This window comes from Haliaeetus albicilla, chromosome 1 (genome assembly GCF_947461875.1).
Source record: "Haliaeetus albicilla chromosome 1, bHalAlb1.1, whole genome shotgun sequence".
Taxonomy (NCBI): Eukaryota; Metazoa; Chordata; class Aves; order Accipitriformes; family Accipitridae; genus Haliaeetus; species Haliaeetus albicilla.
Genome location: NC_091483.1, coordinates 33,645,978 through 33,659,806, shown reverse-complemented (window position 1 = coordinate 33,659,806; position 13,829 = coordinate 33,645,978). Strand labels below are relative to the sequence as shown.

The 13,829-nt window shown below is 37.3% G+C and overlaps 1 protein-coding gene across 10 annotated transcripts in view; it reads left to right on the top strand.

The window, feature by feature from the left end:
- CCSER1 (coiled-coil serine rich protein 1) overlaps window positions 1-13,829 on the top strand; it is a 723,849-nt gene that overhangs the window by 177,748 nt on the left and 532,272 nt on the right. For all 10 annotated transcript variants that reach the window (XM_069784531.1, XM_069784559.1, XM_069784615.1 and 7 more), the window contains exon 5: window positions 8,124-8,244. In XM_069784531.1, the coding sequence (XP_069640632.1) occupies window positions 8,124-8,244 (121 nt within the window). The remainder of the gene's footprint in view (window positions 1-8,123; window positions 8,245-13,829) is intronic.

Genomic DNA, 13,829 nt, shown 5'->3' with positions numbered 1-13,829 from the left:
GGATTTCCTCCATGTCCTCTAGGAGGAGAGACAAGGATTTCTCAGTTTCTGGTACCTTACGGCTATTACCGGGGGGTGGCTTTATGCTTCCATCTGAAATTAGCAATTTCAGTAATACCTTTTGCATTCTTCCTGGAGAAGCAGAAGTTTTGGCTGTTCTGTTTTCTTCCATACCCGGGACTGTGGTGTTTTTCTTTCTTATTTCCCAGCCAGAGCTCCTGCAGGCAGCCTTGCACTTTGTGGCTCTGTTGGCGAGTCAGGAGTACCAAGGGGTCTGAGAGCTCAGGTTATGTACAGGCCAAGAACAGCAGATCTGCTACTGGCAGAGGAGGTCTGGGTGAGCCTCCTTTGCCCCAGGAACCCACCTGCGGCTGTTTTCTATGGTAAATTAATTTAACCAGTTATCTTCTAAGCCTCTTTGTGAATAAACCAATGCACTTATTTGGATCACATGGTGATTATTACTATGCATCCTGGATGGAATGACTAAGCTTCCACTTTTTATTCTAATGGATATTCATACCATTAAATTATGAAACTTCCTGCAATTTGACAGAATTAGAAATATTGTTGGGGCTCAGATCATTAGTCCTTCATCACAACCTTTCCCTCATTTATGCACATGGTTTTTATTCACATCCATTTCACAAGACAAGTCACAGGCTATGTTGCTAAAAATACAAGACTGTGACATCACCCTGACAAACAGTGTTGCCAAAAGCCAATGAAAGTTAGTTGTTATTTTAAAAGTCCTAATGTTAACACTAAAACAATGTTTTCTGATATTGAGAAGCAATACCTACCTACTGGATATAGAATATGCTTTTATATTTAAAGGTTGTTTTTTCACTTCCTGTGTAGGCTGCTTGGAACAATATTTGCTTTTAGTAGGTCACTGTGAATAAGAAAGTATTTTAGAAGCAGCCTCAAGCATAAATGGATATACTTAGAATGTTTTAGGTGTATAGTAGTTACAGCTGAAAAACTAACCTATTTAATTTTCTGTGAATGCAGTTATAGTTTGTCCTGGTGTTGCTACAGTGATCCATTATCGCAGGAACTACAACAAGGAGTGGTTGTTCGTGGAGCGGTTAGCAGGGTGGCCAGAGATATGGAACAGGTTTTATATAGGAACAAAAGCAGATTCTGCAGCCTGTAAAAGAGATGACTGGCAAAGCATCCAAAAGTCTGTAAAATCCTGAGTGGAAAGTGAAGGGGGAACTGTGCATTGTCTTTTCCAATACTAAAATTGGAGGAGTCAAATGAAACTAGCTGGAAGCAAGTTTAAAGTGGACTAATTCCTATTTCTTAACGTAACCTATAGTTCAGCTTTGGAATTCTACAGGGTGCTGTGGACGCTACAAGTTTGCACAAGAACATAACTGAACAAATTCATAAAATCCATGAGGGATTAGCAAATACAGACACAACCCCTCTGTTCAAACACGTCTGCAAGTTATTGTAAGCTGGGAGAGGCTACTTGAGAACACTGAACAGGGGTTAAGGTGCTACCCTGTCCTTCTCAAGAGAGACCAAACTACAGTCGTTTTGTCAATACGGCGTACTTAACAGAAAATGTGCAAGAAGTGGGCCACCAGTGTTACTGTTATCTAGGTCATTATTTTAGCAGTCCGTGTAGCATTCTTAGGTGATCAAGGTATATACCCTTCCATTCAGTATCAACAGTAACGGCACCATTCCATTAAGCATTACTATTAAAAGAAGCAGCATTCGCTGCTTCTTACAGTTTAATTTCTTACACGTAGAGTACAAGTCAGTAGGCCCAAATTTCACATGTGGCTATTACCATATTATCACTGTGGCTTGTGACAACAAACTAACTTGGGGTACAAAAGCAAGGGTGCAGATAATCACTACAGAACTGCTGGTGTGTTAGAAGAATTCCCTGGCTCCTGCTTAACGCCGCGTTATTTACCCTTCACCATTGGGTAGCAGTGTAGATAACACAAAGCAGATATGTGTGTGCAGCCTTCCTGAATACTACAAAAGAGCCAGGAAACGTAAGAACCTGATAGAAAGTAATTCATTTGCCCGTAATGGGCCTGTAATTGTTGCTATTGCAAAATTTCTGATTCTGACTACCCTGTGTTTAAGAATTGGGCCTGTGGTTTTATTGCAGAATTATTACAGCAAACCCTTTGGGGACTGTAAGCATATAGTCTCATTCTCTTAAGTATTCATTTGGCCAATATTGTGAAATGTAGCTTTCTAAGGGACAAGAGGCCCTAGAATAACTGTTGAACTAATAATAAAATGGAGATCCATTTAGTTTCCTTTTTTTCCTGAAAGATCACCATCAAATCTAGAATCAAGCACCAGGAAAATTAGACTTTTATTATGATTATTTTTTAATATTAGGCTTTTTTTTAAGTAGATGGGCAAAGTACCTTGACCTTTTGTGTTGCTTTAAAAAGACTGAAAGTCTCCTTGGGCTTTAGAGTTTTAATAACAAGGTATTAAGAGACTTTGTTGTGTTTCTGGGGCTGAGAAAGACGGCATGGAACTGAAATCATACACTTGGTTTTGCTGAAGTGTTTCATGCAAGTGGTGTTTGTGGTTGATGAAGGCAGGTCTGAACAGTGGTTCTTTTCTGAGCCCACTGAGTGGACCAAGAATATCAGAGGACATGTCTGTGTGATGAGGAAGGGATTAGCATGGTGATTAACCACAGTTCTTACTGGAGATATCAAAATTAATAGACTAGATTTCAAGATCCTCTCTTATAAACTATATCTAGTGTCAGCAGCTTTCCTGGGAAAATAGCTGGAGTTACATGTTTTAAATGCTCCTTTTTCTTTCCTCAGCTTTTCACTTGTCCTCAAAACTAGACTAATCACTAGAGAAATTTACAGTAGATCCTCCATTCCTTTTTGTTTGTTTGGCTTTTGGGTGTTTTTCTTTTTTAGCAAAATCTTTCTCACGTGTAACAGCTCTTTGTCCTGTCTGTCCCTTATCTGAAGAACCTGCATATGGGTTGCATGTCTTGTAGCTCTTCCTTGTCCTTTGTTCAGAGCACCTCAGAGGGTGGCTCATTTCCTGAGCCTTGTCATGGCAGGGGCATGTTTAGGAAACTGTGTGCCAAAATGTAAATGCCTGCACTGAAAATTGGTGCTCTGGAGTAATTAAAACATATCTTCTGGCCTAGAGTAGCAAAAGGAATGTGCGATTGGATACTTGGGATCCAAACCTTGCTCCCCCATGCTTCAGTCCCTTGTCTTCTACAATGGCAGTTGACAGATATTTCATGGGAAGGTATTTAGCACCTTCCATGCTCCTGGCTGGTAGCCTAGTTTTTTACCAAAGCAGAAGGTTTTTTGGTATAAAACAGCAGTTGTTTCCGGACTTGATCTGTCTCTTGAACGATGAGAGCTGATTATTTTAAATTTTACAGGCACAAGTGTAAATGCTTTGAATTGTCACAATAAGTGCCCAGCTTTTTTAAATCCAGAAATACTTCACTGTTTTTTGTCTCCTGTGTCATAAATCCGTTATGCTTCATTGCACACTGCATGTGAACATTTCCCTTCTGTTTTCTTTAAGCAGGTAGTACTTGCTGCTAATTTCATCTATCTCTTGCATCTTGTGTCAAGGGAGACTTTTTTTTTTTTGATAGTGAGTGGTGATAACCAGATTTTATCTGTCCTCTATTTAAAAAAAAGAAGGGAAAAAAATGTGTACAATTAACAGTGTTTGAAATAGATGCTGTAAATGACACCCCTAGAGCTTAAAAGTCTTTTTATTCTCCGGAGAGATACATTCTATTCAGTAGCTGTTGAAGGCTTTCTACTGTCCTACTATTTAGGGAATTAAAAATTTTTCACTGGTTGGTTCAAAATAGAAGACAACTGTTTAATTAGTCATTCTTATTGTTCTTGAAAGAAACAGCAAAGGAAAAAAAAAGCTACCTTTTTTCTTCTCCAGATGTAGAGATCTTTTTTGATAGTGAATGATGTTCTGAGACTGCTTAAACTAACTAGAGTAAATCCAAGCCAGCACTCCTAGTGATAAACATATGGGGTACTTTTAAAAAACTTGGCAATGGAAGAAAACAAGCTGTATGCATCATTAAAGTATAAATTGAAGAATCTGGGGAGAAATCATGGAACTTCAAAAGCAGTACAGATCTTTTATAACAGTGACTGTTTGTTTTCTTTTTGTAGAGTTGTCCTTTATATGACTTGTAGTTGGTATGTAGTGTCTTTTATTTCACTTAAAAAAATATGTTTCTTTAATGATAATACATAGTAAAGATGTTCCTCCAATTGTATTATTTCACTACAATTATTAGCTGGTTCACATAATGGTTGAATTATGAATGGAGGAGATGCGATGGTACTGAAAAATACCATCTCACTTGTAGGCAAATTACTGATTTTTTTCAGAAGGTACTCAGTGTATAACACATTCAGAGATACTAAATATTAGTCTCTTAAACTTAAAGAAATTGTTACAGGTAGTATAAAATTAGCTGATTGTTTTGCTTGATGTTGATACCTTGTACAGTTTTTTCCACACTTCAGAGGTATGCAACAGCAAGTGTGATAATGAACCTCTACCTACAACATGTACTTAATGTTTGTGTGCCATTGTAAAAATGTAGCAGATAGATGGGAGAATTTTCTTTATTGGTTTCTTTATTGGAGCAGTGGATATTGTGTACCATGACTTCAGTAAGGCTTTCAACACTGTTCCATAAGATCCCCATAGACAAGCTGTTGATGTACGGGCTGGATGAGCAGAGAATGAGGTGGATTGAAAACTGGCTGAATGGCTGTGCCCAGAGGGTGGTGAGCATGGAATTAACTTGCACACTCATGTCAGCAATAATGTAATAGGCTGGGGCAGCTGTTTACATTGATGGCTTTTCCAAACACCAACTCAGATGATTGAAAAATCTACTTTTCTCTATTTTCCTTACCAATTAATGTGGTGAGGCTAAATCTGTAAACTTCTTGCAGGCTGTTAAAGTGCAAGTTGGACATGAGAGGATTTATGGTAAAAGGAGGTAATCCCTTTGTGTAATTGTTTGATATTCTGAAGTTTGTAATATTTTGAGGATCAAAGAGATTTGGATTCATGAAGAGTATGAAATGTGGACATCACTAATGGGCTTCTTTGGCGATAATGTAAGCCACTTGTAGATAAAAAAATGAAGGTGTAGAATAGAAGCTACACTTAAGAGAAGTGTGAAGTGTAAAATGAAAACAGTCTCCTTAAGTAAAACAGTGCCCATCCCCATCAATATTAAAGTTGATAGTCCACATTCAAGCACATTGTCATTCTTTTAATGCAAGTTATGAACAGATAATAAGAGAATGCACTCCAGTAGGTGAAAATTACTTGCTGCTGTGCTGTTGCTATTTCATGACATTTTAGTTAATTATACTGTCCCATAATGACTTATGACTGTGTGCACAGAGACTTGAGATAAAAAGGAGGAATTGTAGTGGTTTTCAAAAGCCAGACCAAGAGTATAGCTGTCTAGAATGGGAGGATAATAAATTCCGTGGGCTCAGATCACTGTGTGACCACTGGGTTTGTCTTCAGCTGTAAATTAGGGGATTATACAACTCCTATGTAGCATTAATTATTAAACAAAAGCAATTTCACAGTTTTATTCATTCGTGAAATTTCTATAAAGGGTAGGAGACTAGCAGTGTCTTCTTTGTTACTTGTGATTTCCTATTTTATCTTTCTTTGTAACTGCCCTGACGGACAGTGGCTCATCTAGGGAAAATCCTACCCTGTGGTGCTTCTGTAGTCACCAGACATTTTACAAGTTCTAAAGTAATAACTAGATATTCAAGTGGTACCACAGGTCTTTTAGAGAAAAATAAGTATTTGCTTCATCCTTTACTCCCCTTTTTTTTGTCAGCATTTCAGGTTAAAATTCAGGTACTGAATATTAGTATCACCCTTTGACAAACCTATCTTTTTAAAATTTTTTGACTGTAAATCAAGAGTCAAATAGAGATAAATGTTCTTATTTACACATATTCAGTCACTGGTTGTAATGAGAAGATACTATTTTGTACATTACTTGGTGCCTACCAAACAGCACCTTGCTAGTAGATGATCTGCTGGCTGCATGCAACATAGTAGGATAAAAATCACCTAAAATTCTTTTTTTCTTATGTAGTCTCTCTGGTTCAATGTATTTTGCATTAGTTCCCTCCTTAATTTGTTATGCATGAAGCTGTAATGCATATCCTACTTGCATACATGTAGGCAATATAGCAAGTTCTCTTTGGGTATGACCATGTTTTGGAGATGGGTGTCTATGATAGTGACAAAGTTTTGAGTAGTGCTGGTTCCAAAGAAAAATGAAGGTAAGGTTTCAGTACTCGTCATCTTATGTGTCTTAGTCACTTAGCACAATGTGCACATAAATATTTAAAAATACAAGCGTTAAGTAATGCTGGAGAACGTCAGATGAATTCAACATAATTACATGTACTCCACAAACAGGTTTTTTTCCTGCCAGAATTTGCCTGTGCTCTGGCCATTTGTGCTGCTTGCTAAATGGCTCAGAATTGTTCTGAAAACAGAAAGACGTTTGCACTTTTCCAACCTTTGTAGAAATATCCGGCCCCATTCTGACCTGTTCCTTAAAATCTACTCTCTAGCTGCCTTAAATCACTAGTTATCACTCCAGGGTGTTTGTCAGGCATGCAGTGTATCTTGTTGATATGCGCTGAATTCATGCTGAATATAATTTGAGTGCTCATGGTAAAATGCCACAGTTAGTTGCTCTTGACCCAGTCAAGGCAATATGGATGAATTTTTACTACAGTTTTGCTTCTCTTGTAAGGGGAGCATAGACTATGCAAAAGGTATGTTGTCTGTGGGCAATAAGGAAGCACATGATTGTGAAGGATGGAAGGTAGGAAAGTCTTTAGAAACAAGTTTTCTGTTAATATATAAATGCCACAGTTCAATGTTCCCACCTGTCACAATCTTGCATAAATGTGTGTACTTTTAAAACAAGTTCTTTCTGGTTTTGAATTGCTGAGAATTTGCCATGGTCATCCTTCTTTTACAGGCTATGTTATTGGCTGTGTACATGCATGTGTACACTCTATAAAATAGTTCTCTATGTTATACATAAAAAATACTGTGTGACTTTCTGCTTAAAAGATAGGTAACCACATTTCTTCTTGTGTATATATAATAGTACCATAAATGTATAATATAAGAAGTTGCTGCACTTTATTTAATACAACCAACTCCTAATTCCAGCTTTTATTTGTCTCATAGAGGTACACCTTGGCTGTAAAGAAAATCTATATCTTCAAACTCAATTGGAGTGGTGAATGCTAGATGCTAAATTACTAGTGACACTTGAAATTTAGAATTTAGAATATGTATAACTTTTAACAAATATAGTTGTCTGTTTGGATGTCAGGAACTTTTGGGTATTCATTTATTAGTGCTAATTGAGCCACATGCTCAGCTGAAATACATGATCTTTCTTCTAGCTCTAAATATAGTCTAAGTCATATCATCCAGCACAGTAAAACATAGATAATTTGTATTAATGCAAAAGCATGAATCAATATATCAGATATCACTCCTAGAGCATTTGGATTTGGCCTTTTGGATTAAAGTAAGACATAACAGGTGAAGAAAAAAATAATCACTAATCAGATTTTCTCAAATCTATTTTCTTACAAAGTCTGAAATTTTTGAAGGTGGGAGGTTTGTCTGAAAATCATCCATAATTTCCAGTCTCATTTTCAGTTCATGATGAAAAAGGAAAAAGAACTGCATCATATTCTGATGTCATTCATGGAAATATACGTCCTTTTAGGACTCAGAGACACCAATAAGCTAGAGCAGACTGACATCAGATCTTGTGCTAGGTAAAACTTAGTGAACGATGATGGGGGTATCAGTCTATGGCAAAAAAAGTGCCAGGCAAGCACTTTAGGAAATGTGAAAAACAATGAAGTTTTCATTGCAGGTGACCATAGTGAAGTTCGATTAATCATTTGTGGTTTTGTTTATCACAGTATGACTTGATTATATTTTTTTTTTCTTTAAGCATTTAAAGTACAAACTGCGTTTCCTCTTTAACACTGAGATTTCTTCTATCTTTGCAGTTTGCCGGGAAGACTCATACCAGTCGATAGTCTCATGTACTGCTGTAGTACTTACCCCTGTAGAGCCGACAGTGGATACAAGGAAAAAAGAACAGACAATAATGCCTGATGTGTCCAAACAGTGAGTTATTCAAATAACATGATCTTTTACAAGTGCAATTTAAACACCAGGCCAGATTCTTTCTTGTGGATATGCATATACACCTCCTTTCTTTTTCGTCAGTGGTTACATAGGCATTTCCAAAAGCAGAAATTGGCCTCAGGCTAGGCTGCTGCTTTTGTTCATTAGCCTACCTTTTTTTCCAGGGCTTTTGGTAATGAGGTATATAGAGGGAATGGGCATTTATATGCTGAGAAATTGACTTTTTAACAGGCTTAATAAGGCAATTCTTTTTGTTTAAATAGTCCTTTCATTCTCACACAGTTTTTCTAGTCAGTAGTTGATTTTTAGAAAGAACATAATTCCTAAATGCTCTACTCCTCTGATATATTTCAGTATTTTTCAGTATTTTTGCTGCTGTGGTATAAGATATGATGGCATCTTCAAAAGTGTGGTAGCGGTCTTCCAAGGAAATTCTACTTAATTAAATAGACTGTAATTTGATATCTTGCCTTGGATGAGAATCATAACCACAGCATGTGCAGTAACATTTGTCTTGCAATACCAGGCAGGATGGTTGTTTCTTAACAACTGAGTCCTTGGAGAATGAAAAGACCTTTTTTTTGTTAAAAGGAAGAAAATGTAACGGTAAATGCTTTACCACAACACAAACTTGGGGTCTGCACATTTTAAAGTGGGGAAGGTAATTAAAAACATGACAATGGATAATACAACATCATTATTGTTCCTTACCATTTATGTTAGTTTTCTGCTTCTCTGGGTATATACAAATTTAGCTTTGAACTTGTCTATAAAGTCCTAGCTTGCATGCCTATTACTGTGAGAAAATGAAAACATTCCCTCACCCCCCCCAAAAAAAACCCCAAGACCCCAAAACATCACTAGTGGATTATATTAAAGTAGATTAGATGGGATGTGATCTTGGTACAGATCTATAGCTTAAGTCTGTATCTGACTGTGGCATCTTTTTATAGTCTGGTGATCAACCCATTTCATCTAGTGTACCTGTACTTAAAATTTAACACAGTATATTGCCTATCATCTAGGTATTATTACAATGACTTAATGTTTGAAATACTGTTAGCATCTCATTATTCTAGTGTTTCAGTCGTATGGTGCTCTGCACACTAAGGGATTGGAAAGGCAATGGGATGCAAAATACTGTGCTGAAATCCAGAATAATTTTTGTGGCTAGTTCAAACAGCATAGTACATTTTTGCCTTCTCTCCACTAAAAGACAAGCCCGCACTGTTGTTTGATTGGCTTTTTTCTCTACTATCAGCAGTTCAGCATTTCATAACCCCTTATGAATTCAAAGGAAACTCCTTTATCTGTTTAGTATGTGCTTGAAAGCTGAGTGATGCCACCTCCTAGATTTTCTTTCCTACACCTTATTGGTAGTAGCAAGTATATTAATCTGCTTTCTGGTGTGCTTGGTTTTTTTCATTACAACCTGACTAGTGATGTCTTCTAAACACATAGACTTAAATCATGCTTGTCTTATGTACTCAGAGGTCTCAGAAACATGCTCTAACCCTTGCTACTCTTCCAGTTTTCACATCTAAAAATATGACTTGTGGCTCTGGAATTCTTTCAAAAAGAAACAAGCTTGTGCTTAAGCAGATTAAATATATTTGAACTTCTTCACATGAAACAGCGTAATTGTATTAGTATCTTTAAACCAACATTTCTTACAAGTATATTGGAAATGAAACAGAAACATCTTGCTGGAAAACTTTTGCGTGTTATAGAATGGGAATTCAGTAAATATTGTCGAAACCTTCAAAGTAATTGTAGGGGTGTGAAAGCATATGGCTTCAAGAAAATCTCAAGCATTGTGAAACATCAGCATACCTTTCACTTCTCTCATTTCACCCTGTGCTTTCTACATGTAGATCATTTTCCCCATATCTAGTTTTAATGGAAGCAATACAGATCCCAATTCCTGTGTCTAAATTTCCCAGGTCATCTCTCTCCAATGTAAATATCAAGCAAGAGGAAGCCCTTGGCAAATGTTGAATTCCATTGACTTGAGTGCAGGGCTGATCTGCACAGGTGAATTATAATTATTTGTATTAGTAATTATCTCTATGGAAGTTAACACTGATGATTTGATTTTTATGCTTATCTTTGTGCACCTGAGTGGTTTTGACTTATACCTCCCAAATTTGTGCATATCACAGAGGTCTTGAGTGGTGGCCAGCCATTGAGGTCTTGTAAAGAGAAGTTGCTGCCTTCAGGGCCTTGGACAGAGTATGTTTAGAATAACTAATGCTTTGTAAAACTACGTAAGGATTTTGGATTACTACATGTGTAATCCAAAACAGATAAAATACATATTAATGATAAAAAGATGTTAAACAGTTACAAAACCTAAAAATAATTATATTGTAAACCACAGTGGAATTATATCCAGGACCTTCAGGACACAAGAAACTGTTAAGTCTGGGCAGGGAAAAAAAAAGCCTTTAATGTGACTTGCATAATATTTGACTGATGATGTTATTTTGTCTTAGAAAGAAACTGTTTAGTAGCTTTAAATAATGTACTGTATTTGATTACTGTAATTTTATTGTAAGCACTAAAGAATTGTGCCAGAAGTGGTAACAGCAAAGCTTAACGCTTCTTTGAAGTGTCAGTGATTAGGTGTTATCAGGATTGGAGGAATAAAAGGCCAATTTTTTTCCCTTGTATTTTTTCTTGGAAGCTCAAAACATTTCATTAGGAAGTAATTCCTTAGTGATATCTAGGTAATTGCTAACTCTTGTATGCTTGTGCACCGGGCAAAATCTGTACCTTGTTCATTCAGAAGGAATGCACTTGGCTGAGTAATGTGATAGCCACAAAATAAGCAGAGAAGGCTCTGGCGAAGCAAACATCATATCTTTAGCAGCCTGAGAGTGACACCCCTGTCATAAGAAGCATGAAGGAACCTGTTTGGTGAAGCTATAGCACCTGCAGAAGGAAGAGGTAGTCCTTGTTAGGTGTTTTGGCTATTATTCTGTGTTGCCTTGAAGGCTGGTAAAGTGCAAAAAGGGTTTGCTGCTCTTCTGTAAATATGCGTTTTGGAACAGAGGAATTTCTCTGTTTTTTTTATAGGAGAACAATGCACAAGACTTCTTGTTTTCTGCACTTGGCAAAGCACGTTTTCAGTACTCGGGTGGCAAGAGCAAGAGCACCCCTTTGTAGCTTTTGTCATTCCACTCCCTAACAGACTGTGATGCAGAGAAAATATATAGTCTGAATGTCAGTGTGAGGTCAGGATGAAAAACAAGAAATATGAGCTCTACCTTACTTCATCCTCTGGGCCCTCCACTTTGTCTAGGATTTTGCATTAACTTTGTTATATTTTGTAGAAATACAAGACTTAAAACCCTCATGCTGTCTTAACAGTTTAAGTTATCAAGGCCTTTTTGTGTTGCTGTAGTGATAAATCAGTCAGTTGCTCTTGAAGATGCCCAGATGCTAAAACAATTTGAACGTTTTGAACAGTGTATTCTCTTTGCATAGTCCTAATTTTAGTCCTTCCTATCTGAATTCAAATATAAATAAATCAGCTGCTGGGAAAGAGCAATGACATGAGGAATCTTCCCTTTCATTTCAAGTTCTTACAAGGGAGCATGGGAAAGGAGGCATGGCCCATTGAACTGGATGTTATGCTTTAAAACGACTTACCTTCAGCTTCTCTGGCCAAACTATCAGCTGAAAGCTCATGCTACAAGGGGCAGTGTGGAAAAAGAAGTTTCTCAGACATGTGTATCTGAGCAGACAATGTTCTGCTGCTCTGTGCTGTTCATGTGTAAATACAGAAAACTATTAATGTGCTACTAGTGGTTGAAAAAAGTAGTGAAATTCAGGTGCATCATTTTACTTTATAAAATGTAAAGTTAAGCAGGTGCTTATGTACTTCGTTTGATCGGTATCTTTGGGTAGGACTGCCCTGCAGTTCAGAATAGTGATGGCAACATGTAGCCCCCTCTGAGCTGGCCAATTTAAAGCTGTTTTGTACATTTGTACTTCAGCTGCCGTCACATTTCTGGGTTTGGTTTTTGGGTTTTTTTTGAAAGATATTATTTGCTGTTAAATTGTTTTTAGAGCTACAGATCTTGTTTTGTCATGAAGCAGACACAGTAATTTGCCAACTGTTTTCCATGTCAGAAATATTTTCCTGAGCTTTAGGGGAAATTTCCAGATGAAGATCCTAGGTAAATGATAGGACAAGAGGTAATGGTTTTAAACTAAAAGAAAGGAGATTCAGACTAGATATAAGGAAGAAATTTTTTATGATGAGCGTGGTGAGACACTGGAACAGGTTACCCAGAGAGGTTGTAGATACCCTGTCCCTGGAAACATTCAAGGTCAGGTTGGACAGGGCTGTGAGCAACCTGATCTAGTTGAAGATGACCCTGCTTAGTGCAGTGGGGTTGGACTAGATGACCTTTAAAGGTCCCTTCCAACCCACACTATTCTATGATTCTATGGTTCTAAATGCTACAGCTCCTTTGGCAGTTCTTCAGAGTCTTAAGAATCAAGTCAGATTTTTCTCCTGGTAAATGCATGAATGGGCCTATGTAATGAGTCTTTTCAATATTCTGTCTGTGCCAAAGCTGTTTAACTTGTACCTTGCTACTGTACTTACCTGAGCAAGATTCTTATGCATGAGTTCAAATACATGAGAAGGCTCCTTGGAGTCACAGTGACTAGCTGGGTGCTTACTGATGGGAAACAGGGTGGTAAGTGGGAGAATTACAGCTTTAATGCCATTCTGTACTGTGCTGTTTAGTACAGATATTCAGTTTGGCATCTAGGAAGGTTTTGGTGCATATGTATCTTATACTTGCTAGCTGAAGTAAGTATATTTTCTCTCTGAGATCTTGAAGTTGTAAAAATGTAATTGTTACATCTGAAGACAGTGGTAATCCTTTCTGACTCTCGCAGCCTTGCCCAATTCCTTTCAAAAGGAGTTCAAACCAAGCTGATAATATATTACTCTTCATTTATTTTGGTTGCAGATTTTATTTTCCTTTTTCTCTCCCCCTCTAATTTTATTTTGGTATTTTGATGAAACTCAGGGAAGACATTTTTTCCCTCAGAGTGACAGTGTTGTTATTTTACCTCTGTAATTTTTGGTGCTCCTTAGTGGTGACATGAACTGTGGTCTCTAGTGCAGCCAGGTTGTCAGATGGTGGTACCCCACTGCAAGATTTGTGTCTGCTTTGACAGTCCATTCAATAAGGCGTGTTTCGGTAATGTGAAAAATGAATGCTTTTCAGACTCATTTGGACAACCTGATAAAAGATGATTGAACTGTTTCAGTTTCCTGGATATTTGGCACATATATGCGCTATGAAAGCATGTGTCACTCTTTGGGTAATACGGAAAGTATAGGGATGACCAGTGTTGCTCTGGAATGACATTGGTTTGAAAGCTGTGGTTCCAGTTCAGCTGAAAAACAGAAGACACATCAGCTGAATTACAGTATACTTTCTACCATAACATTTTAGTGATAGGTAAGAGGTAGAGCAGGTAGAATTCATATCCATTTCTTTAAAGCAGGTACTTTGAGTAAATATGAGCAATATGAT